The sequence below is a fragment of the Rhinolophus ferrumequinum genome, chromosome 16, assembly GCF_004115265.2.
Source record: "Rhinolophus ferrumequinum isolate MPI-CBG mRhiFer1 chromosome 16, mRhiFer1_v1.p, whole genome shotgun sequence".
In the NCBI taxonomy this organism is placed as follows: domain Eukaryota; kingdom Metazoa; phylum Chordata; class Mammalia; order Chiroptera; family Rhinolophidae; genus Rhinolophus; species Rhinolophus ferrumequinum.
In genome coordinates this window covers 34127767-34154701 of record NC_046299.1, presented here as the reverse complement: position 1 = coordinate 34154701, position 26935 = coordinate 34127767, and the positions used below count along the sequence as shown (strand labels likewise).

Genomic DNA, 26935 nt, shown 5'->3' with positions numbered 1-26935 from the left:
ATGTAAGGGTTAAGTTCTTTAGCTGTAATGATAGAGAAATGGGGGATAAGGACCTAAGAGCTCATTACACAGAGCCCCGTGTCGGTTTGAAATCCCCATCTTTCATTCTTTCACCTTTCTCCTCCTTCCCTTTGCCTCCAACTCAGTCTCTCTCAAGCTCTTGTGCCTCGACTTTATTTACCTTTTAAAAACTAATCTACTAGATCTATTAAATAAAACAACGCATCGCCTATTTTTAGTTCTTATATCATGATATCACACATGTATCTTTTATGACAGTAGGTAACATACAAACCTCGGCAGAAACAAACCATTAAAGCCCCACAATTAATAGCATTAGATTTCTATCTCTGGGGGGGGAGGGGTTAAAACAATGCATCTAAAGTTTTCCAGATCCTTATAGTCTGCCGAAATCCCACAATTTCTTTTTCCTTGAATCAGTTTCCTTCAATAAAAAAAAAAAAAAGAGCCCTGTGTCTACTTTAAGTGTGAATTTCTCTCGCAAGCTTCAAGCCCTTGATTTGCCAAAATCTAATACCTAACAGGTCCTGTCAGGAAGATGTGTACATCAGTAAAATGCTCAGGCAGAACAGCAAGGTAATTTGCTTCGACTCAGAAAGTGGTTCCTCAAGTATCACCCTGCTCTCTAGTAGGCGAATGTGTGTGAAGGCAGCAGCACCACACACGCTGGCTGGCTCCTATCAAAGAATTCCCTTGAAGTTGCGCTGAAAATAACTGAAATTGCAGTTAACTGCACGATTTCCCTCAGTGAATAAGGCAGAAATAAGACTGCATCTATTAATGTTAAATGAACTTGCTTAGTTTACTCTTGAAGACAGCTAAGGAAACAGGGTATTACAATACATGCTGGCTGTGCCCAAGTAAATAAAGCCCCCAGCTTGAACCTGGGAAAGTGCACGTCACCAGCACTTGGGTATTTGATTACAAAAGCAAAGAGAGCCAAACTGCTGATCAAAACATTTGGGGAGCCGAGACAGGAAACAGAACTGTGAGAAAACTGCCTTTACATCAGCAACAACAGATTTCCAAGAACAATAATTTAGAAACATCTAGAAACTAGAATTCCACACCGGAAATGAGAGAATTAGGTGTTAAGAGACCTGGGCCTGGGCTTTGCCCCTTACCCGTGACATTACCCTAGATCACAAACTCTCTGGATTGCTTTGTCATTACCTGTACCATGAAAGGGGGTGCACGAAGCAATCCTTGTGGTTGGTTTGCTTTTGTTTTGTTCTGTTTGTTTTTAGTTCTCACTTAGCACTAACAGACAATGCTCTGTAATGGAAAGAGTGGGAGTGCGCAGTCAACCAGACTGGGTTCGAATTCTGGCTTCATTTATACAGAGCTTTGTGATCTTGATCAAGTTGCTTAAACTCTCTGAGCATCAAAGGCCTCAAATGTTAACTGTGGACTAAGGTAGCATTTGAAGATGAAAAAAAAAAAAACTAACAAAACTGAAATGTAAGTGTTGACTCCCCTTAAACACTATATTAATCCCTAAACATATATATATATATATATATATATATATATATATATATATATATATAAATTTAAAATAAACTCTAAAAACCAAAGTCCTATAAGTGACCCTGATGCTCCTAGTCCAGGGAACAACTGTGGCATCCATATCTATTATGCTCTGCCCACCATTCTGGATTCTGCAAATAAACAAAACACGTAGAAACAGTATCAACATGCTCAATGATTTATGGGATATTTTTGAAAATCTTGTTGTATCATATGCATTTTTATGAAATTGCTCTAAATCCTTTGTATATGAATGTATAAGTGCATCTCTAATATTTTTAATTTCTAGTTGCTTTTTACCTATATACTTCTCAAAACAGGTTACCATACACAAACATCACTATCTTTACTATTACTTATTTGAATACGAAAATTCAAATATGGGCAATGGAATTTAAGACTTCCAACCACTTGTGTAACTGAAGCTTGAATTTGCAGCTTACTGCAACCATATGAAATAGTTTCATCTCTGAAATCTCTTTTATCAATCCCCAGTGAATCCTCAAAGTAAAATTATTCTTTATTCTCTCAAATTGAAACTTTGTTGCTGGTACCTATACATAAGAAGGTAAAAAAAAAAAAAAGCTAACAGTGCCACCTCATTTCACTGCTGAATAAGCAACAGATTTGGCATGTTTCCCAATTGGCTCATAACCCAGAAGCCTTTGCACCAGGCAGGATTGACTGGCATCAGAGCAAAGGCCTCTGGGGAATACAGCCAGCCAGGTAGCTAGCCACGGTCCTTAGTTCGAGAAAGTGGAGTCAGCCACAGTCACCTAAATCCGTTATGTTCCACTGGGAGCAGGCCCACCTGCATTAGAGAGCATTTAGTCTTTTTCAATTGTTTTCAGCCCCACTGGCACAAGAATCCATTAGAATTCTTCCTTTCAAAAAGGTTCTACCATTAAGAAAGTTCGTATTGAGACCCTCCCCCTTCTCCATGAAATCACCACCTCAGGCACACCTAGATAACTGAAATTTCTCCCTTCTCAAATCTTGCAAAGTTTTTTTTTTTGTCTTATATTTCTCTCATATACGCTTGTCCATTCCTTTATCTCATAATTCAAATATTTGCCTCTCTCATTTCACAAACAGTTCCCTGATTAATTCTATATTCGCCTCAGTGATTGGTGCTTATCTTTTTTAATACACCGATGCTTTCTTCTTTTACTACATGGGAAGCCAAACTGGCAAGTGAGAGGGTAACTTCAAGGATATATCTTAGTGATGAGAAAAAAAAAGGAGAGACTTGGGAAGCTGTGGGAAGGTATAAGTTATACACTGTGCTTACCACAGTACCACTCAGTACAGCAACCAAATGCATAGATTTTGGACTCGGAATGCATTGTGTGGTCTTGGGCAAATTCCTCAATTTCTCTGAGTTTACTTCACTTTTGTTTGTCACTACAAACACACTGTACCTTTCAGAACTATTATGAAGATTAGGAAAAAATGTACATGTACCCCCCAGTAGAATGCCTGCATACAGTAAGCCTTTCCTACATGGCACCCTGCTGCTATTATTGTTATTCCTGTTGATCATGTCATTGCCACACTAATCTATTGGATCGAGGTACAAAACTAAATTCCTCAGTTTCTGCATTATTCCAAAAACTACAAAAAAATCATCCAGTTGAAATCTTATCACACTAATGAAGTTTAATGTTTAATTATAACAACAACTGTCCTGGATTCAAATACACCCTTCACATTTAAACCTCAATCTTCCCATTGAATAAACCATATATTGATGTCACATAGTCATTCAAGTGAATTGGTGTCATTTGCAAAATAAGATACCAGATTATACGAGATGTATAGAAAAGGTATATTTATAAAGACAGAGAGAAGATCCGTGATTGCTTGGGGCTGGAGTGGAGCCGGGATTAACTGCAAATGGGCCCCAGGTAATTGCGGGCAATAGAAATGTTCTGAAACTTGAGTGTGGTCATAGTTGTAAGACTATAAATTTACTAAACATCATTGTACTGCACATGCACCCTGGGTGGATTTTATGGTATGTGAATTATACCTCAATAAAGCTGTTAAATATATTATTTTTTGGACTAATCAACACATGTCGAAATAAATTAGTATTTTTATTCTAAAGCTTTCCGTTATCAGCTCATCACCCCAACTGCCATGAATTTGTCCAAGACCATTAACGTATACCTCCATAAGCTAACAAGGCTGTTATCACTGCTTTTACCCACAATTACATTGTTTTTGAAAAGACGTCTTGAGATGCAGCATCAAAGTCATCAAGAGAAAGTATTTATTGCTTAAGATTATGTTCTGCATCTGATGGTTTCTCAGCCTGGACAGCAAATATTCAAGTCAAGAATGAATGGTTTTCAAATAGAAATCTATTATCAGTGCATAACTTTTATGCAGACATTTCAGGAAACATAAAAGGCATTTTGCTCTAAATACTTGTGATGGACTAAAATCAAAGCATTAAAGCGGTGCAGAGTCTTTAAAAATGGGTAGTACTCTAGAGCAGTAGTGCCATATTCTACATACGTAATGGCCCTACATGTTAAAATGAAGGTTAAGAACAACGTTACCAACATTTCACATAAACACATCTGCGAAGAATTACCACCAAATATTCTTCCTGTCTTGATAGCACAGACAGCTAGCTTTTCCTTCAGATAGTACTACAACTATTTTCACTATAACTTCTTAATAGTATTTAAATACACATCACTCAGTTCAAACTTGGCCAATCCTTCTTGACTTCTCTATAGGCCTGCTCATTCATTCATGCTCATTGAATGAAATAAACTGCATTATTGTGTTTGCTCTTCCGTGCCCACAGTTAGCCCACAAAGAAGTCATGTAGGATTCTTGCTGTCACTCGGTCTTCTTCTGAATAGGATCCAGCAAAACCAAGCGGGGCTGCATTGGGCTCTGCTCTAGGACCTTGTCATTACTTACACTCTTTTCTCTCATGCTCTTCAGTTTGGTTGAGATATGGTAATAGCACTTTAATGATGGAATGTGGTGTGATCAATGCAAAACTGACAACACAATAGTAATCCCAACAGCTTATGTGCTGTTAGGTGACTTAAGAAGCCCATACTATGTTTGGATCATGTGCTGAGGGACTCACAAACATCATCTCTAGTCATGGCATGTGTTTTAATCCTCATTTATAATGAGACAAAATGGAAGCTCAGACAAATTCCATGTCACACACCTAGTGAGTGGTAAAGCAGCAATTGAACTAGAGCCCATGCCCTTATCTGTTGTATATGTTGTGTTCTGAGTCTACCTTTTTGTATTTTACATAAATGCATCGCTGTACCACTGCTCCATGGATTCTCAAGGCAATCTCATGAATACACTGATGCTGCAGAGTGTGGAAAGGGGGATGAAGAGAAGCTAACAACATACTGTACTTACCGTGTTGTCACTTAAGAGCTGTTGAATTTGGGTTTTGTTACCTCACCACTTTGATCCCTAATTATCTCTTCTGTAAAATGAAGATGATCCATTCTCCTTTATTCACTGACATATCATGAGGCAAAATTGAGATCAAACATATATTCATTTTTCTAGACAATGAATATAAGTTGTTACCAAGCCCTACTTTTACCACATATAAGATATACAGTTGCACTGGTACACAGGCTGTCCAGGAAAATAACCTCAGATATTCACAGAAGCACATGATCAGGTGAAAATAATTTTTTCTAGGATTGGGTGTTCCCAGGTTCCATCCTAAAGAGCAGGGGTGTCCAAACTGCAGCCCACGGGCCAACTGCAGCCCACGATCCATTGTTAATTGGCCCTCAGCAAATTCCAAAAATATATTTAGTTTACTTAAATAAACCAGGTGAGGCAATACGTACTTCACCTCGAGTGAGCGGCCCGGCTGTTTGTGCATTTTACCGCATATGGCCCTTGGTGAAAACCGTTGAAAAAAGTTTGGACACCCCTGCTAAAGAGCTAAAAAACAATATGCCAAACAAAATCAACCTTTAAATTTTCCCTGTCTTATTTTGGTTAATGTTGAGGCAAGCACCTCATACAAAAGCATTTTATCAGGAATTTGATGGTCTCTATCATCTCATAATATTAAGAGAGATGTGAGTTTTTGGATAGTCAAAATTAGTAAGTTATTATCTTAAGCTTGATAGGATTTTGTTAAAGAGATCTCTGACTGCATCTGCAAAAAGAAGTAAGAATTTGAAAAGATATTCCTATAACTAGTTCCATTAATTCCATGCTTGTATTTCTCAACAACCAACCCATTTACCTTTCGAGGTTAACCAGTTTATAAGGTTTTATGTGGCAGAGCTTGAGATGAAATATTTATCTGAATTGGAGGACAAGTGTGCTTCCTTGGAAAGATAATATAGAATTAGATTATTCAAACTAAAAGTGATTTTTCAAGACTACGTCATCCCAGTTTTTCCAATAAAAATTTCAAATGCCTTCAGAGGCCAGGCAGGTAAAACAAACAAAGGGCATGATTTCTATAAGACCGTCAGGGGTTACGATGAATATTTGGAGCACAAGGAGTCTCACCAAGATAGGCCAGGGCATTCAAGGTCAAAAGTTTGTAAAACACTCTTCTGGCCAAGCCCATCATGCCACCAAGCTCTACTGAGCCTGGTGACAGAAGTTTCCCATTTAAAAAAAAAATTAGTTTAAAAGATGAAGCACCAGACAGCAAGGAACATAAAGATCTCATCCTTCCTTTGACAAAGGACCATTGAGGGCCTTGTTCCAGCCCTGTTCTGGGCTCCAAGGATAAGACAGGAAGCAAAAGAGACCTGGCTTTGTTTTCATGGTACTCACCATCTTTTGGGGAAAGTAGATGTTAACCAAATAATGGCCAACATATAAAAATTCAAACTGTGAGGGACATGAAGAAGGAAAATACTGAAAACTAGAAATGTCACTCCAGCCCAGGGTTCCTAGATCCAAGCCATGTTGGAAGAACCCCTGAAAAGGCAGTGTCTTTTTTAGCATATACTCTAAAGTCATAGATTTTCAGGTATAAAATAATTTGGGGTTGGAAAAAGAGATGCATCTAGTATAGCCCTACCCTAGAGTAGTAACTTAATATTTGGTAAATGTGTGAACAAACAAACAACTGAAAACCAATCTGTAGAATATGTTTATTAATTACCAAATAAAGAAGAATCAAAAGGTACTCGACAAACTTTCCAAGAATAATTAAGATGCTCATAATGGAAGGAAAATAAATAATGAAAATAAATAAGCATTGATAAATTGAAGGAATGTTTCTTTAAAATGGGAATTTGATTCAGTAGGGAAAAGCACAGGCTAATTAAAATTTCTAAACCAATAAAAGAAAATAAGCAAGTATAGAATGGGGAAAACTTACAAATATGACACAGGGAAAAAAGGCTTCAGGCATGAGCAATCGTATTTGAGAACACTTGAACATAGCAGAAATACAGTATTATCGTAAGAAGAACTACCATGATTCTAAGGTGTGCTAGTCTCTAAAAGAGAATGCGCCTATGGCCACCATGGGTAGGTGGGTATATGACATATGAAAAATGTGGGTGCATGAAAAATTACTGAAGAGCTATCCATGTGAAAGGAACAAAACTATAAAAGGAATGGAAAGTAGGACTTACGCTAAAAAAAGAAAAAAGTCAGTTGCTGGGTCCATCAGCGAAGCAACATGGCAGACAGAGAAGGACATGGACTCTTGGGTTACACAGACCTGCGTTTGAGTGCTTTAACCCACTGTTTTATTTTGGGCAAGTTGTTTACCTTTTCTGTGCCTCATTTTTTCCATCTGAAAAAGTAGGATGATAAGAGTATCTACTTTTTCATTATTTTGCGAATTACACGAGAGAGCATAGAAAAATAACTTTTGTAATCATCCTGATCGGCATCGTCCTCACTAATTGACTAGTAAAGACAAGGCTAAAAAGTAACAATTACTGACTTTGCTTTTATAAAGGATTTCGGTGAAGATGAGAAAAATGTTCACTATGCCCAGAAAAAAGATGAAGAACAAAGTGAGCCTAGTTTGAGCAAGAGAAGATGTTAATACTATGTTCTTCCCTTACATGATGAGAAAGCAATATAATAAACTATAAAAAGAAGTGTTGAAATCTAGTAAGAAGGGTCATAAAGGAGGAGGGGGTATACCTGCCCTAGGTGATTTAAAAACTCACTAGCAAGGGTTCACTTAGATATTATTTAACAACCTCTAAGCTTGTCTAGCAGAGAATACCACTCTGTCAAGACAAATAAACGTATATTTGTGTTATTTTCCATCTGTCACACTGACAGTAGCCCTTAGGAATCCAGAAGATGGAGTACTGCTCTGATGATAAACGATTAATGTGGACAGGACTTCAGTGGTGGTACCAAAAGATACGAGGAGCCACGGAAGAGAAACAGTCACCTGAGAAAAGTAGTCTCCTCTGTGATGAGCAGTGTTTTGGTTTGTTCCTTAGGCTGAAGGTTCTGGGAGATGTGTTCCACTTTATTCACCTGCCTGGACATTTTGCAGTGGTACCTTCACCAAAATATTTCAGTAATAGTTCTTTTGATCTCTTCATTTCTGAGGGTATAGAAGGGTAACTCTGGCTTGTTTAAAATAATCCTGATTATATTATAGATGGAATATAACCCTTGATGGAAACAAGATACTCCTCAAATATCAGAATTTTCTCAAATAATTTCTTATAATCATTCATGAATATGTAAATGAATACTCGAACACACATATATAATGCTACTGAGTGCCTAAATTTTCGTTTCTGTAATTTTTTTCTTTCATTATTATTTCAAAGGCTGTAGACTATACTCTTTTAATAGTTTCCAATTTTAAAAAAAAAGGAACTTTTTTTTGTTTAGGCTAGTCATTTTCCACCAAAACTCAAAAGATGGGGAATGAACATGTTAATACCTTACGCAAAGCAAAGAAAAGGCAAAGCCTAGATGAATTTATGAAGTATATAAAAAGGTAAAGAGGTGGCAAGAAGTTAATAGAAGATAGTCTAGTCACAGTGGGTTTATTGTATTTATTTGCCATTCCTGTTCATGTTGACTATTTCATAATAATATTCATTGAGTTTTATGACATTTAGTGCTACATGAACAAAGAATCATTTAGTTCTTGTCTCTCTTCTGTCAACAAGAGAATGTAGATCTCCATACTAAGTAATGCTAAAACATCTGGAAGTCAGAGTCAGACAAATTATAATTTTTCATGTCATATTTTCCTTTTATGAGGAACAACAAAAAGTCTGAAATGAGATTTTGAAGAAAAATAACTATTTCCTGATCAAGGCTACCACTATTTAAAAAAAAAAAGTCATAGCATAGTTCCTTTCACAATATTCTAAAGCTTTTCAGATCTATAACAAGAAACATTATTCATACAAGTGTATGATGGAGTTCAGCACTACATTTTTATAAAGTTAAGTACTAAATGAATGACTAAAATTTTTGAGCAATTCTTTCATTTTACACTGTACCATACGCTATGGGGAAAAGAAAGGTTTTCCTTAACAATTCAGAACTGAGAGATTTCTATTAAGTCAAATTCATTTACTCAAAATAAAGAAGGATTCACTAAATAGATCTTCCAGCCAAAAACTACTCTTACTTATCTGTCTGCCAGCCTACTTTTCTAAGCTTTGGTATCCTCAGACAGTTCCTAAATAAGACAATAGCAATTACCTAGAATGAAGACCGTGATTCACATGAGCGTGGAACTCCATGCTCAATAGTACATGCAGTGGACACTTCAGGATTTACTCCACTGCATTGTTTTTCCTCTCCTCCCACTGACATAAAGAATTGCCGTCACAGGCCTAGCAAAATGGTACCTGTCACTTGTCACTTTCAGATGTTTACTATTCCTCTATAAAGGATATGGTGACACCCTGTCAAACCAGCACAAGTCTAATCTAAGCCCTTCTTTGCTGCCTCGCCACGATATAAAATGTGTTACTCGGTCACCAGTGATTTAGGCAAAGTGAATCTTACGAAGATGGAAGTGTGGAGGGGTGCTAGCGTGTACAGAGTGTTTGCCAGCCACCTGCAGAAACAGTAGAGTATGACCCGTCTAGTCCATCAGTAACAATAATTCCAGAGGGGGAAAATTCAGAATTCACGTGTTTCTTTCTTGTCACGATGATCCTTTTTTCTTTCGTCTCACTACAGATTTAGAAGCAGTGTGAAAACCATAATTTATTGATAGAGCTGGACCATTAAGATGATAAGCAGTATATCCAGATAGGAGATGGTTTTCCTTTATTCCTTGGTCTTGATCTGGCGAAAGCTTGATGTTACCATAATATGATTGCTTCAGAAAACAGCAAAAGTATTTTGCTAAACTGGGATATATTTGTCATCATTGATATTTAATACAATTAACCAAATTAAATTGACTGGCTGATACTATAATTATTTCACGTTCAAAGAAATGGAGTACTACTCCTAAAAGAGCAGGTATGGTCTAGAAGTGAGAACACTGAACAGTAGAAGGTTAGCATTAGGAGATCTACTTTTGACTACATATTAATAATTTAGGCTATTTACTTATGCTTTTGCTGGGCCTAAGTTACTCTACCTCTATATAGAAGTCAATTAAATTGCATCTACCTTAAAGCGATTCTGGTGACGTTTAATTAGAATTTATGATCTTTAGACAGGCAAAGGTAAGTAACATTTTTTTAAAAAATTTGATGCAGATGGAAGTAGTATACATTGACACTAAATTGCCACTGATTTTTTTTTCAATGCTACTGCCCATCCTTTCATATCTGGAATTATAAGAACTCTTAACACAAATATTTTCCTAGTGCCCTACTACAAACTCTTGCCCACCATCCTGCTTCTAACTGCTAGGCCATATAAGTGAACACATGCTTTTGTTCATGTTTCTTGTTGTTGCTAATCCCTCTTATTCTTCCCATTTAGGTCCAATAACCAAATGCAAGACATAAAGCAGGATGCATAATGAAAGTGTTTGCTTTCCTTACGATTAACTTCCCTGCGTAATTAATGTCCCCGATTCTCCAGGCAGCCTTATTACTTCTACTCTGCTTTAACATGCTATCTGTCAGCTGAATACATTTTCATATTTTAGAAGGAGGGGGGACGGAGACAAGACAGCTTCTCGCTGTCTCCCATAACGAGAAGATGATTTTGACCAAAAAATATTTGCAATTATATTGGCGATTTTCATCTCATATAAAGTATTATATTGGCTGATCCTCGCCTGAGAAGATGATGACGAAATTACAAGTGTAAGGAGGCTCCTGTCAGAGACAATTGGGAACATCTTGAGGAGTTTTAAACAACAATATATGGGGAAAAGAGCACAAGAAGGATACACAAGAAAGAGCTGGCAATCTGGCAGGAGAGAGGCTGTGACCACAGTGTGTTGGAAACCCAATCCTGCCCAGGAGGCTTCCTGAGGGACATACCAAGATTCTCTGATTGGGAGTGTTATTTCAGACCTCTCCACTGCCAGCAGTGCCCAGACTTGTTCACTCAAACCAAACCGTCCGGAAAAGGGGGCTGAGAGCTTGACATGCTTGCTCTGCTTTCTCTGAAGCCTCCTAGGAAAGTACTTCTCAGCCTGAGCTCAGGCTGTTTGCCTTAAAAGGATAAAATATCTGTATGAAAAAAAAAAAAAAAAAACTGTAGCTGGCTGCAGAGACATCACATACCAGAAGGAGAGTCACTACAAGCCCCGTACAGCTCTTTCAAGGACAGCTCATCATTGTCTCACCTTCATATACTTAAAATTTCACAGAAGCATCTGGGACCCAAGGAAACAGTCTTAGTGGCTAAGGAGGCAGCTGCCCCACCCCACCCCCTCTGCTTGTGAGAGTGGAAAAGAACTTGGGATTGATGGCTAATCCTAATGTGTGTCATATTTGAACAGTGGCCAGGACTCATGGCTGGCAGGAAGGAGGAAACGTACTTATCCATTGACTGGAGCCCCAGGTCCATACAGGTAATTACCCAGAGATCAAGGTGCAGATGCTATGGGGATTGGGGAGCTGGAGCTGCCTGACTCTAACGCAAGCAGGTATCTTGGGTTGATAAAAAGGGACCAAGGAAAGTGCTTTCCCAAAGAATGCGAATTCAAATATCCTATAACAACAACCAAAGTTGAATACGCTTTCAAAGAGGTTTTCTATCCTAGCTGTATATTATAATCACTTCGGGAGTTAAAATAATGTACCTATACCTGAAGTCCACCCCAGAGCAATGAAATAGAATCTCTGGACCTGGCACCCCAGGAAAGGTATTTTTCAGAGTTTCCTGTAAGGTTCTAAAATGCAACCAGGGTTGAGAACCAATGGGCTAGGCACGGTAATGATTATTGATTTGGGAAAATAAACAATAAGACATGAATTAAATAGTGTACACCTATAATATGGAAAAACAAATCCACTGCTTTTGCAAGCCCCTAGTGCTCAAAGGTTTTAACCAATAGAAACATTCGACTCTTTAAGAGGAAAGTTTATCCTGGTCCTTTGTTTAATATCATACACACGTATGCACATACACACCCTGTTATCTTCTTATCAGAGTGGTTCCAAAACTTTGCTGCACATTGAAGTTATCCGAGGAATCTTTGAAACATAGCGATGGCTGGCTTCCACTCTCAGACAGTCTGATTTTAACTGGTTTCGGATAAAACCTAGGCACTGGATGTTTTAAAGGCTCCCCAGATGGTTCTAATGTGCAGCAAAGTTTGGAAACCACTGTGCCTACCTTATTTTTCCCACTTCTCCCAAAGTACTTCACTTGCAGTTTAATTATTGGCGAATAGACACTCCCCTGAAAACAGCTTATATGTTATTCATTAGGTTTCCACACAATTGCCTGATCCTCACACTCCTTGAGAAGCAGGAGAGCCTCTTGGCTAAGAATGGCTTTCGAGTTCAAATTCAGGTTCAGCCTTTTATGACGTGTGTGACTTTGAGCAAGTTATTTCGCTTCTCTGAGCTTCAGTGTCCCGGACCTCAGTGCTGGGAAATGGGGATCCTCTGGAGTCTTCCTCACAGGGTTGTATGCTAAAAACAACAACTTATGGAAAGCACAGGAGCAGTGCCTGGCACACAGTAAGGGCTCAATGAATGTTAAACATCACGGCGATGGAGGGTAGTGCCATTCTGACCCATTATTTTTGAGACAGTGATGCACTGACTTGTTCTCCTCATTCCTTTTTCTGTACTATGGGATGCACAAAAATCACCAAGCCCTCCCCGGTATCAGACTAGGGGATGTTTAAAACACACAATACAAGGCATTCAAAATAAGCATTGGCCTAAAGGAAACATCTTAAAATCCCTGTAAGGCTCCCACACCCAGAGGAAGCAAGTCTTCACTATACTCTAGTTTGGGTGTCTCCTCTCTACTTCCTCCACAAAAGTACGATCTGACTTACAAATTCCATTCCAGTCATTTTGTCTATTTACTCGCCACAAAGCCCATCATTCCTTCCCAACTGCTTTGCAAACATGGCATAGCTTTAACAATTCTCATCTTATTTTGCCCTGTCCTGTTCCCCACCTTCTACACACACACACCTCTTCCAACTCGACTCTTCTGCTTTTTTTCCATAAAAAAATGCCTATGATTATAAAATCCATTCCGAAACACGACACTTTGGGGAGCATACTATTAGTCCCACCTTTTGTTAAACATCTGTTTTGTGTAGCTACGGTTTTTGTGCCATTGTTTATATGCACATGACAGTTTTGGAGGAAGAACATTCCTGTGCTCTTACAAACAAAATTATACTTAGAGGGTTCACACCGGCTGCACATATTTAACTTCTCAGAAAACAAATCTTCAGGAGATGCTGATGAACGCAGTCATTACAGGAGATGGTGAAAGGAAAGTAGAACGAGTGTCAGGAGGCTGGGTGTGAGGAAGTAGCGACGGGCTGTCAGGGAAGAGGTGGCCAAGAGCACTAGCTCAACAATTCAGATTAGGATTCAAAATGCCACAGATGTGATTGCATAATAAGCTGTTGAGCATGCTGGTAAACGCTGCTTGCAGCATGTGCTTATTTATCATCGTCTTGTGTTCTCCGAGCATGGAAGGTTCAAGTTGGAGGGCCTGAGTGCTAGCAGCAGGCCTGGTTCCCTGAGATGGGCAGCAGCACCTATAGCAGAGATGGCAGAAAGAGCAGCAGCCCCAGTGTTGAAACTGGTTGCTAGGATACCATGGAGACCCTCCATTGCTAGGCAGACAGAAAAAAAATGTTTCCATATGCCTTATAACCTGCAAACGGCAACAATAAAAACATCATCTGCCTTCTTTTACCCTTTCCCATTAGGAATACAAATCCAACTCTTTAGTGAAGTAACAAGTAGCGGGAGTTTGGAAATGTGGCCCAGTAGAGCAAAGAAACTAGCCGGTCATTGACAGTCTCAGGCAGTTTCTAAAGCTACTCTATTTAAGGGCTTGTCAGTATTTTTATTATAAGCCCCCTTTTAGGGGCACACAACTTAACTGTGCTTCAAAACACCCTAGTAGGGTTTCAGCAGTCTGTTCTCATACATTTTTTATAAAGTCTTCCACAAATTCAAATTTACTGCATAGACTGCAATGTCCAATTAACGAGCAAACTGAAATAGGAAAGCATATTACAATAACGTTAAAATTCCTCCACAAAAACAAGAAAGACGAATTTCACAAACTAGCTTCAGGTTCATTTCTCATGTCCCATTTGCCTAGGAATGTGAGGAACCTGCAACGATGCCTGTAGTATAAAATTAGATTATTTTCAATGGGAACATTTTTAAAGTGAGTGGAAAACGGAACGTGCTTTTTTTAAAGAGTGAAACTGGGTTTCTTTAAGAATTTTAATCACCTGCTGCTTAGTTACATCAAATACCCTTACCTAGTTGGAATAGCTGTGGTTATGAATCAGTACTGCGCTGGTGAGGGGTGGAGGATTGGACTGATATTCTGAAATTCAGAGCTTTACTTATGGGTAAAAACTAGTTCTCCGAGTAAAACACACACACACGACTCTTGATTATTCCAAAAACAAGCAGAAATGCCCTCTCACCTACTTTATAAAATAGAAACTAAGATTGTCATTCTCTCAGGCCTAAACTTGCTTTTCCTCAATTCCCACGATGGTGTGGTGTTCTGGGACAGCCACTAGTTGCTGGCATTCCTCAGATGTACCCTCTGCTTTCTTTTGCTGTCTGTCCCTTTGCTGATGGCTTTCCCCATCCCTACCCCACCCCGCTCATCCCATCACTATTAAATTATGGCCATCCTTCAATTATGTATATACTTTAAGCAACTCCAATTCCATAAGAGTTTCTGATACCGCAAAATTAAGTGGGCTCAATCCTATTTTGCCAACCGTCTTAGATATCGCCTCTGTGACTTGCCTTACTCTACTTTCTAGAATATTTACTTGTGCAGTACTGTTAACCACTTGTTAACTCCTTGATGGTAGCACCTATATATCTCTCACCTCTAATGCCTCACAATAGCCTGCACAAGGCAGACATCTCATAAAAGAACTGAGCTGTAGGGTGCATTTTAAACTGAACTGTTGCTTTTGAAGATATCTATGTTTTAATATTATGCCATCTATGCTTACACTAAAATCCTGGAATTCTCTCAACTTCCCACAGAATTTAAATACAGCCTATACAAAGATTCCACTTCTCTTGAGACGTACTAGTGTTAAGGTTTAAAACTTCATATAAGATCTTGTTAAACTGAATGCCTCCTTAAAAATAAGAAACTGTATTTCTTCATCCTCAGCTCTTCCAAAGTACTTCACAATTAAAAAGTGAAACATAACAAAATATGTCAAAATTCCCTGAAATTCAGCTACCTCTGGGGTGAAAAGCAATAGATTAACAAGAATACAGAGACACAAACAACTTTTTATAAGGAACTCAAATCTGTATAGCCAAACTGAAATGACATGGGCCCCTGTGACAGCAAAACGGAAAGGATGTAGGAATATTTACAATAGGTAGAGGGTTTAGATCAAAATATCAGAGTTCCACTCTTAAAAGAAAAATAAAATCAATTTTCAGGAATGAAATGTCATGAAATAAAATTACTTTAAAAGCTCATAAGAAATGTATATATATATATGATCTCTGAAAGGCTATCTGATCTCATAAAATTGATTTTTTTTCACATTTTAAGGGTTTATTTGCTCAATCTACTTCAAAACATATAGCCTAATAGTTTACACCTCACGGAGTTATTTTGTATCAGTGGAATACAGATTTCAATTTGCTACATGAGTTCTTTGCCTCACATTCACAACGAAAAAGGGCTTAGGTGCTATTTGTATACAGGTGTAAAAGCGACGAAAGCATTCTCACACCCCACAGGTGCAACAGAAGGTCCCTAGCCATCTCCTGTAATCTGACTGAGACTTCCCTCTAATTCCCAGCTTAAAGAGAAAATTCCAAACCAAAAATGTTAAGATGATTTAAGTTAATAAGTTAATTTTCATTTTACACTATTTTCCAAATGACCAAAAATCACTGAAAAACAAAAGTTTCAAAAATAATCATCCTCAAAAGGCCTCAGCAAGCAAAAAGTAAACAAATATATTTGCACATATCAGATAATTGAGCAGAATGTTAACTGGAAAGAGAACAGAAAACGTCTAATGGAAAGAGAACAGAAAACTAATATGAATTTGAAATCAATTGTATGCTATTTAGATGGTTTGATTTTAACTTGAACTCCCAATAATCTGAGTGTAAGTTTAAGAAACACGACTAAATTTAAGTTGCACTAAGATGAAATATAATGACAAACACTTGTTGACAGTGTCTGTATGAGGTTGGTGCAAAAGTAACTGCAGTTTAAAAGTTTAAAAATAATTGCAAAAACCACAATTACTTTTGCACCAATCCAATATAATCAATTTTTTATAGTAAAATAAATTGAAATGCAAACGAGGCTTCTCTGGCAAATTTTCCTAATTTTTTGTGGCGCTATCTTGCACAATCCTTCAAGTGACATGAGAATAATAATTTTGCACTTCTCTTTCTCTTAAGAGCGGTACACTCTACCACTTAAGCCAATTTTATTCTAGTTTCCTTTATGTAAGTGTGAAAAAAAGAACAGATGTTTTTCCAAAATTATTTAAGCTTGGAAGACATTCTATCATTTTCTTCAATATAATCTTTCAGAATTACCGAAACCATCATGGTGATACCTTAATAGCTGACTTCTTTAAAGCACAAGCTATTAAATAAATATCAGAATGCAGAGAATTGCTCGACAGATAAAATGTTAATTGTAACAGAATTATATGCCACACTAATTTCATTTTCCACTGTGGACTTTTTAAAAAATCTAGTTGTTCTTCATGTCAAGCACTAAGAGATTTCTAAAACTTCAGGTCCTTCCCTACTTTCTAGATTCCTTTAGATCTTGTCTGATACAACATTTAACTGGAATTATCAGCTGGCTTGATCATACTTTATTATAAAACCTATTAAAATGGTCTTTTTATAAAAGCAGAGTTTGCTCTGTGTTACTCCAAAGTCCTGCAGTTACTAAAGTGAGATCCTGTGGAATGCTTAAAGATCCAGAGAGCTGTCTTTGAGTTATTTTTTTCATTATGCAAAACTTGGCCCAGGAGAGATGGCCATGTACCTCGTTAGCTAAAACAGGCAAGCATGTCAGGACTGCAAATTAATTTAGCAGAGAAAGTTGGAGTGAATATAGAAACCATTCAGGTTTCCAAGGCAGATCTAAGTCTACTGAACTATTAGACAACTTGATGAGGTCAGAATCTCAGAAATGTTTATCCTTCTTGTCTTTTCCCCACTCTCTCACAAAATACGAACCCCTCATTAAGCTAAACCTGCATGACGAACAACAAATGCTCTTCAGGAACCAACAAGTATAGGTACAACTTTAAGTTTTCAAAAGTGGAATTAGTATATACTCTCAAGCTCTCTCAAATCCAATAAGTACAAAATGATATAATCAAGTATTTACTCTCTCTCTCTCCTTATATTAGTTCTTTGTTTTTATGAAGTGAAGGGTTCCAAGGGACCTTGTATGATTATGTAACATGCTATCTAGCCAATGTGATGTAGTTTGGAATAGAGCATCAAAATCCTTCATTTTGCCAATTGTGCCACTATCTGTTAATTTAAAACACCATCCATGTGGGTGCTCATTCTATGTTAATCTCACGTTCCTACCACTTTATATAAGAACTCTGACTTGAGTGGTGTATAACAAGTTTCATTCAATTTTCCCCACCCAAGTTGTGAAGCCCACTGACATCAGAACTACGTAGTTCTCTAAAATGCTAGAACAATACTAGGGTGGTTGCATCAGAAGCAAGGAGTAAGGCAAATAGTGTGTCTACGTTGTCAATAAAGGTAAGTAAGTGTACTTCTCTATATTTGAACCTGAAAACATGAACCCCCTTTGGAGAAGGAGGTGCCCCATGAGTAACCTAATGCAAATTCCTTAAGGAAAATAAGCAATATTCTCCCTCAGATGTTATGGAAAAAGAAAAAAAATTTTTTTTTTAAATCAACAGACTAAGCTTCCATTTGTGGATTGCAAATGCCATCCAATTCAGGAAATCAAAAAAGCTGCCCTCTTATATACACATTTGCTTATTTTTGACACTTTGATGATGACAGAAGATCAGGTTTGAAGGGTACCAGCGTAAACTGCCAGCATGTAGAGAAATCCGGAAGAGCCACCAAAACATAGAAAGTAAGGATGATATCAGACGCATTTCATTTCAAGTCTGATGAGCCGGCATTGAGGGTTTTCCGGCTGGGCAGCTATGCCAAGGCATTTGGGAGATGGGGCTTTTTATTCAGCTTCTCACACTCACTCATACACACACAGCCGGACACACACCTGGGGCACATTCAAACTCTATAATCAGTAGTTGGCATATATGAATGTACATGTACAGATTTTTTTTAAAAAATAGCTTGATATCTGACAAAGACATGAAGGCAACGTAGGTGCAGGGAGTCTGGCTCTAGAAACGTGCACGGCCCCGCAAGTGGTGCCAGAAATGAAACATTTCTGAGGATGAGGACAGAGAAGGCAAGCGGGAGGGGCGGGGGCCGACAGACAACACAGACACCCGCCGCTCCCCACCAACAGGGTGCCACATGGCCCCGGCACGCAACCCCGGCTTACTGCGGGCTCTTGGGGTAGAAGGGCAGGGTCACATGGCTGAGATCCTGGATGTCGAACGCGGTGGGCTCCGCGGAGATCGCCTGCCGCTTGGTGCGCGGCTCTCCCTGCAAGGTGCTGGCGCTCTGCTTCTGCGCCTGCTGGGTGGCGGGCCGGATTACCGAGCGGTACTTGTCCAGCTCGTTCTGCAGCTTCTGGATCAGTTCGTCCTTCTGATCCAACTCCAGCTCCAGCTCGTCGATGAGGGCATCGCGCTGCCTCAGCTCCTCGATCTTCTCCTGGAGCGCGTACTGCAAATCCCGCAGGGTGCCCATGCTCCTCCGGGCTGCCGGGGGCTCCTTCCTGCCGCTGCTGCGCGTCTTGGGGCTTCCTCCCCTCTCCGATCAACTTTCCCCAAAGTCGCCGCTGCCTCCCGAGTGCAAAAGCTTCCTACTTGAGACCAAAGCCAGCCCTGGCTTCTGAGCATGCCCAGTCCGCCGGCTCCAGCCACGGAGAGTTTCAGTGCAGATTCCACTTCTTGGGGCTGACGGAGAGGCTGAGTGTGGGGATGAGCAAAGCAGCAGGTCCAACCCGGGATTAAACCTGACACACGGTGGGCGCCGCAGCGCGGGGGAGAGCAGCAGGCAGCGCGCTGGCAGGGAAGCGGGAGAAGGGGACGTGAATGAGGCTCCCAGGCGGTGGTTGGTCTGCTCGGGTCGCTCGTGCCGGGCGCCAGAGGAAGCCAGCGGTGCGTGTGGGGAGCCTGATAACCCTGTGGGGCGCGCCAGGGGACGAGCAGGCGGAGCGAGGCAGGAGCACCACTTTGGGGGTGGGGAGGTGAGAGAAAGGACAGCCAGGACCCTGTGCAAACTGGGGAGGTGTCAGCCGGCTCCAGAGCTGACCGGTCTGGAGGACAACGGGCTACAATCCTGGCGATTTAAGCGGGCAGAACGCACTCTGCATCCTAAACGCTCTGGGTTCTGGAGGTATTTGGACCGCCAGCCTCAGCAAGAAAGGCTCCCGAGCGATGTGGCTGAGCTCTCCCTTCACCCAAGCCACCTTTCCCACCGGCAGTGCAGCACACAGGTGGCTAACGCTGCAAAGAAACTTGCCTCTCAGGAGATAAGAGCCAATCCATGCCTGGGAGGGATTCCCCCTAACACCCAGGTGCCTTTGGGGAAGGGAGGTTGGAGGGTGGGACGTTTGACCTTTTCTCCCTCAGCATTGCCACTCTCTGCCCGCTCATGACTCCCCTTTCACCTCTCACCCCTCAAAACTTATGTTAATGAACTCTTTTTAGGGTACAGGCCAAAATGGGTTTGGACCCTAAAGACTACTCAGCTTCTCCACTATCCTGAGCTAGTGTCTGCAGAATTGTTCATAGATGGGCATTGCTACTTCCCTTTGCTTAATTTGGGGTGGGGGGGTTGGGGGGGAATCATTACTGAGCTTCAAAAAGTTCATCCTAAAATTGAACTATACCTTTAAAAATATTACTGCCCTGACAACCAAAGTGTTAGGACTGTACCCTTCCACTTGAATGGCAAGACTCAAACTTTGAAAAAGAGGGAAGATCATAAAGAGAAGGGGGACCCAAGTTGGGCTGCAATAAATCGTACACTATAGCACCCCACTCCATGCCTGCCCACTCAAAATTTCCAACAACGATGACTATGAGGTAGCATCCTTTTTTTCCAAGGGTAATTCTGCCATCATTGGAAGACATGTTTAGAATCTCCAAATATTTACTTTATACTTAACTAAATTCCTAATATTTATCTAAATCTTTACCAACTCATCCCATTTTATAGTATGTTTATTAGCAGCCCTCTAATTACTATTCATGGACACTCAGTATTATAAACCTCAATGCTGAATTTGGCAATTCCCTGAAACTAAACAAAGTAGATAGACAATAGTTTAAAACTGAATTGGAATCCAGAACTATTCACTGGAATCTAAACTTAGCCAAGGACGTATATTAGTCTCAAAACAAACTTGCTCACTTTTACTTTTGAATACAAAACTTTCCTATCTAAGCTGAAAAAGAAAAAAACAAAGGAAAGAAGGAAAGAAGGAAGGAAGAACAGAAGGAAGGAAGGAAGAAAAAGGAATGAAGAAGGAAGGAAGGGGAAGGGAAGGGAAGGGAAGGGAAAGGAAGGGAAGGGAAGGGAAGGGAAGGGAAGGGAAGACCAGCTAGCCACAGGCAAGGTAGCAAGCTTTTTTATTTAAAGTGTATTTGTTTGGAATTAGAGGTGTAAATGACAAAGGATATATAATCTTAAACATTCTTCCATGCAGATTATGATCTAATTTTCTCAACACAGATGACTTAAGACACTTAATTTTTCTGCTTTCCAACATGGACATGTAATATACAAAGTGGATAATTCTCAAAACATTTTCATTTGTGATGAACAAAACATGAATAACTTATAAATACTGATAGCAGGAAATGATAGCTCTGAATTATTGTTGTCTTAATTAAAACTAAACCAAGCAGAAGTTCTGTGGCTTTGTATAAGTGACACTATTCTAAAAGAGCTCCTGTGATATTTTCCCTTTCCCAGGCAAAAGGCCAAATTCTTATCTTTTTAACCTATGGGAATTCTTTAATTCCATGGGAAAATGTTTAAAACTAAATGATTTTTTTTCTATTGATCTATTATAGGGTTCCAGGAGGCCAAGAGTTTATGTCTAAAAATACATCAAAAGCAATGTATAAGGAATATCATTAGATAACTGCTAAGCAGGGTTATATTTGAAGTTTCATTTGAGGACTAAATGGGGTTACTTAATGTCTTCAAGCAGCACAAAGTAGAGGATATTCTTTCTCATTTGTAGAAAGACTGTATACATGTACAAAGGAAAATAGAAACTAAAGCATTTCCCCCTCCCCCACATAAAAAAATTGCACTTCAACCAAAAAATATTCGGGTATTTTTTAACAAAAGCGATGTTTTTTTACACTGAATTATATAAATATTTTTCACTATTTAAGCTATCACATCTAGATACAATTATAGGATATATACTCGTACATGTTACATTTTCATTTTAAATGGAAGTCTTGTGATACAAAATATTCCACGATGAATCCCATATTAAAAGTCAAGAATCTGTTTTAATAAGTGCAAACAAAGTAAATGACCAAGAAGATACAACTATTACAACTGACTTACACTTTGAAAGGTGTTCAAGGTATAAAAATATATTTGGTTATATTAGCCTATATAATTTAAGAATAATTTAATTGTATCTTTATAATACTTTAAATACTTTATAGTTATATATGCAAAATCAAAATTCTAGGCTTTCCTCTTACGTTCTTAAAGTCGAAATAAATATTTTATGTACGTTTTTCAATGATGTTCTTAACTGGCTGATTAGATCTTGATTTTTCCATCTCACCTTTTGAGTGATTCCAATATTTTCTTAAACATTTTTTGCATTGTACTTGGTAAATGCTCAGAATAAATTTTATGTGAAAAATCAAGGTCCTGCAGACAAATTTTACTGTATGTCTTATAGTTAATGTAGTTGGCTAAATTTTTAAGATCAAAGATCAGGCACAAGTCTATTTTCTACTCATTAAGAAGTAGCTACCATAAATCTGGAAAGGAGTAAAGTGGAATGACATATACTGAGTTCTCTCACTGCCTATTTGGGATGACATCTTGATGATACATGCTAAAACAGAGAACAATGCAAATTTGAAGGAACCCAATTTATACTCTAGAATTCCATAGTCCACTCACAATCGACTTTTCAGCAATCTGTTTGTAATAGCTCTAATAGAAGCAAAGCTTCTCCAGTAGCCAAACCAACCTGTGGCATATTATTACTCTTCAATTTTGTATCCAACCCTCATGAATGTGGATTAGTATTATGCCTTCCTTAATAAACCTCAGAATTATTGAATAAAATATTAAATAACGCAGTTATTTAATACTTTCTTGAACTCTTAATGCATAGCTAACATTGTTCATGGAACTCTACAAGTTAGACATTATCATTATTTCCATTTATATTTGAGAAAATGGAGGCGCAAAATCACCCATCTAATAAATGGTAGAGCCTGGACTCAAATCCAGATCACTTAATACACAGCTCAGTCCCTTACCCCCACCTTTCCCCCACCTTTCATTTCCTTCTGCAGAACTTCCAACTGTTGCTGCTGTCTTGGTTCTGAATCCAAAGAAATGAGTGTTCTTAGCACTAACTAGCCTGACTGTGGGGCTGGGGAGGTGGAAAGAGGAGTCACTTAGAAAATCCTGCAAAAGCAGGAAACAGATTTTCAAAAAGTTCTTTTTCCCAACACTGTCTTCACTCCTGTGCCATTTCATCCTGGTTCAGGATGACCAACTTCTATCAATTTGTCTGGGATTGTCCTAGTTTTAATACTAAAATTGCTTGGGACTGTCCTGATTTTCAAACTAAAGCGCTAAGTATCCCTTGGTCCTGGGCAAACCAGGATGGCTGATCACCCTAATGAATTCAGGATTGCTGAGCCTCTGTATTTTATGCATATTTTCAAATCTTGCTTTCAAAGTTACTGATAGAAAAGTAAAACCAAGGAAGATCCATTGCAATAATACCTATTATTTTAGGCACATTACTAATTCATGTATGTAATTGTATAAATATGTTTTAGGAAAGCAATCATCCTATTCCAACGTCTACTAATACACCACAGAAATTGTCTTTGGACTATAAAGGAGAATGAATCAGACAATAGAATTTTAATTACACTTTGATGAATTAGACAAGGATTTAAGCCTCTGTTTTCTTTTATTGTTATTATAGAAATCTGGAGTTTAGAAAGACTGGTTTCCTACGGATTAAGCACAGCATTATAAGCACCTATTCACTTATCTCCTATAGAATTATATAATTCTTACGCCTGTGTAGGCCGATAGAGTCAGCCATCAGGAATGCATATTTAAATGCATATAAGTAAAAATTCTATGGTTGGGTTGTTTTGAAGTTCTGCTATTGAGAATGACACATTCTGTACGGAAAAGAAAAAAAAAACCATAAACCATTAATGATGAAAAACTTACTGCAGAGACTTGGAAAGTAATAGTGCATTGTACCATAATTGCTAATGTGCTTAGAGTTTAATACCAAATTACCGTCATGCCTAATATTAGTTGAAATGAATTCTTATAGTCCACAACTTAAAACGATGCTAAGTCATTATTGGGCCTTAGCCTAACTTAGTGCTCAAACAATCTGTGCACTAGCTAACAAAAAGACTATTTCTTTGTACTGTTAGTAAGCTGCCCATTTCCAAAGACCACAAGAAATAAAAGATTTTTAAGAAGAAAAATATTAGGTATTCTGTATTGTTTTCATGAATGGACAAATTTTAAATGCATAAAATGGAATTTAAAATGCTTTTTCACAAAACATCTTACTGCATTCTTTTAATGTCACCTTATTTCACGATCTTTTTTAAATTAAATTTATTGCGGTGACATTGGTTAGTAAAATTGCATAGGTTTCAAGTGTATTTTTATAATACATCATCTTTATACTGTATTGTGTTCACTACCCAAAGTCAATTCTCCTTCCATAACCTTATATTTGACCCCCTTTACCTTCTACCACTCCCCACCCCTTACCCTCTGGTATCTTACCGCGTCTTAAACCTAATGAATATATACATGGGTATGTAACATCATAATACCTCATATCTGATAAACAAATTACAGTTTCGCAGTTCCAACTCAGTATTCTTCTGGTATTTAAATGCACATTATTTCCTAAGTTAATGGATTAGTATTTTCCCAAAAATATTAAAAAACATTTGCAAATATAATTTTGCTTTTGAAAATAGATTTGATATGAAGGCAATAGGAGAATAGTTTTGGAGTCAATGATACTTTGTTTTTGCTTTCATTTTAGATAGCTTTTAATAGTTGATATAACTTGCCATCTTCCTCCTACATAATCAAAATTGAAAGTACATTTTGCTCGTGACCTTACTAAAATTAGTAAGGTGGGAAAGTACTGAGGATGTAAGAAGGACAATAAAATGAAATTTTGAGTGAATTGGATTTTTTTCAGTAAGCAAGATGAATGAATTGGGCAAGAGAAAATGGTAAGACATTTGTTTATACTGCAAGAATTTCAGAGACTTGGAGGAGAGAAGAAGTTGCAGGCAAAAAGACTTGGTAGGGAAATACACATAGATCTTCACACTTACTAACTTAATGGACAAATATCACCTAACTTCAAATTAAGTTAGCTATTGATATTGTGACTTTTATACAATCCTCAGGAGATCAAAATCTAGAAATCCATCTCTAATTATAGGCAAATGACCAGTAGGCTGGTAAAAGAAATGGATGTCATTCTAGGGCCAAGATATGGGGCCTGCTGTTTATGAAAGCATTACCCTTGGAACAATGATAGAGCCTTAGCTGGGACCTATGAGATGCATATATAATATTTGCTATGCATTTAAAACCAATGGCTAAATTATCAGTCACTTGCCAATGTACACTTCTGGAAAAAAATTTACTAACTTTTTCCTGGTCCAGACTAGATTTTTAAAAATTCATTTTTCAAAGCACAAGCATTTATCTGGTACATAAGAATATTTTAAGTATTAGTGGCTCAGAATTAAACTTAAAAATTATATGTACAAACACCTATATAATAAATAAGTTGCCCAAAGCAGTCATAGATAAAATATCATATGGTTTTAATGCCCCATATAAACAAATATAAAATAGAAGGGACTTTTACATTGTTTGGTATTAAGCAGAATATTCAATGTCTGTCCTAAGTTACTGCATTATGTAAGAATGTTTTTATGTAAAGGTCTGAGTTCATTTAGGGAATTATGAAAAATTCATTGAAGTTTTGCATACATTATAGTACAGCAAAAATTATAACCATCTAGCTTCCTTAGAGAAGCTTCTATGTTGAATACCAATTTTACGGGGGGAAAAATGACAGGGAAATCATCAAAATGTTTATTTGTGGAATATTAAAAGCAATTGCTATTGTTAGGAATATAGAGAACTTAGTGAAAACTGCCTATTTTCACTTTAAAATTTCCACTGGTCAGACCCTCGATCAGTACACAGCAAGTAACATTCTCTCAGCAGTCATAAAACCGAAACTTACCTACTGTCACAGCATTTCCACATGCACTCCACTAATTTACTTTAATGCCTCTCTCACCAGTATTCCCAGATGTAGACTATTAAAGAACTGATAGCAACATTTGCTATGGTTGGACACCCTACTTTTCCCCCCTCCTGGGGTGAAGGGGGGAAGCAGATGTGTCCTTATTCTTTACTCATAATGGATATCACAGAATTTTGAGCCAGGATGGACCATAGAGATTACATAATTCAACATCCTCATTTCAAATGTAAGGACACTTAACGGCCAAGGCAGAGGCAAGTTTAAAACCCAAGTCTCCCAATTCTCAGCAGAGTGTTCTTAAACCTGTATTCTTGGCATTTTATTATTTCTGCACATAGAAGCCTGATTTGGTTCACATGAAAATCTGACCTCCTGTCTCCTAGTAATTAATAGTTGTTAAAGCCAATTCACAACATTTTACTTTGCTGCAGAAAACAAAATATATTAAAAAGATCTTTGAAATGTCTGATTAGTTCTATTATGCTTCTTCTTATATCCAGACCATGTCAAACTTCTGTTGCTACTGTGGGGATCTACACGAAGGGGTGCATGTGTGTATGTGTGTGTGCACGTGTGTGTGTGTCTATGTGTGCTTGTGCACACGCATGCACTTGCACAAGGCTTGCATATACCATAGGTATGAAATCTAAACCACATCGTCCTAATCAACCTTTACTTACATCAATGTAAAGGTGGGTACATGAGATGGATGCATCCCAAATCTTTTGCATTACACCTTATTTGACAAAAGATCTAAGTGGGGAAATACAGAATAAGTCATCTCATTTACTTTTTCTCTTTTTAGACATAGCAGCTCAAGTTTCCTCACATTACAGAGTTTTAAAAGCCCTTGAAACATGAAAAACAATCATTACCAAGAAAGATAAAATTTGTTTCCAACTCATAGAAATCAAAAAGGAACACCCTAACCCTTACATAAGGATTCAAATGGTGATACTTGTTTGATTCCCTAAAATCATGTAATTGATCTCAGACTACTTGGCATTTTTAAGGTATAAAAATTTTAGAATATGCTAAAAGGTGATTTTATTTATTTAATGTTTTCTAATATTTTCTA

At 38.1% G+C, this 26935-nt stretch overlaps 1 protein-coding gene across 2 annotated transcripts in view; it reads right to left on the bottom strand.

Moving 5' to 3' along the window:
* The window catches only part of PRKG1 (protein kinase cGMP-dependent 1), a 1124480-nt gene that overhangs the window by 1021483 nt on the left and 76062 nt on the right, over window positions 1-26935 (bottom strand). The window contains exon 1 of one of the 2 annotated variants that reach the window (XM_033130094.1): window positions 18718-19465. The exons of the other annotated variant lie outside the window; for it this stretch is intronic. Within the exon in view, the coding sequence (XP_032985985.1) occupies window positions 18718-19028 (311 nt within the window). The 5' untranslated portion in view covers window positions 19029-19465. Of the gene's footprint in view, window positions 1-18717; window positions 19466-26935 lie in introns of those variants that run through there. 2 annotated transcript variants of the gene reach the window in all.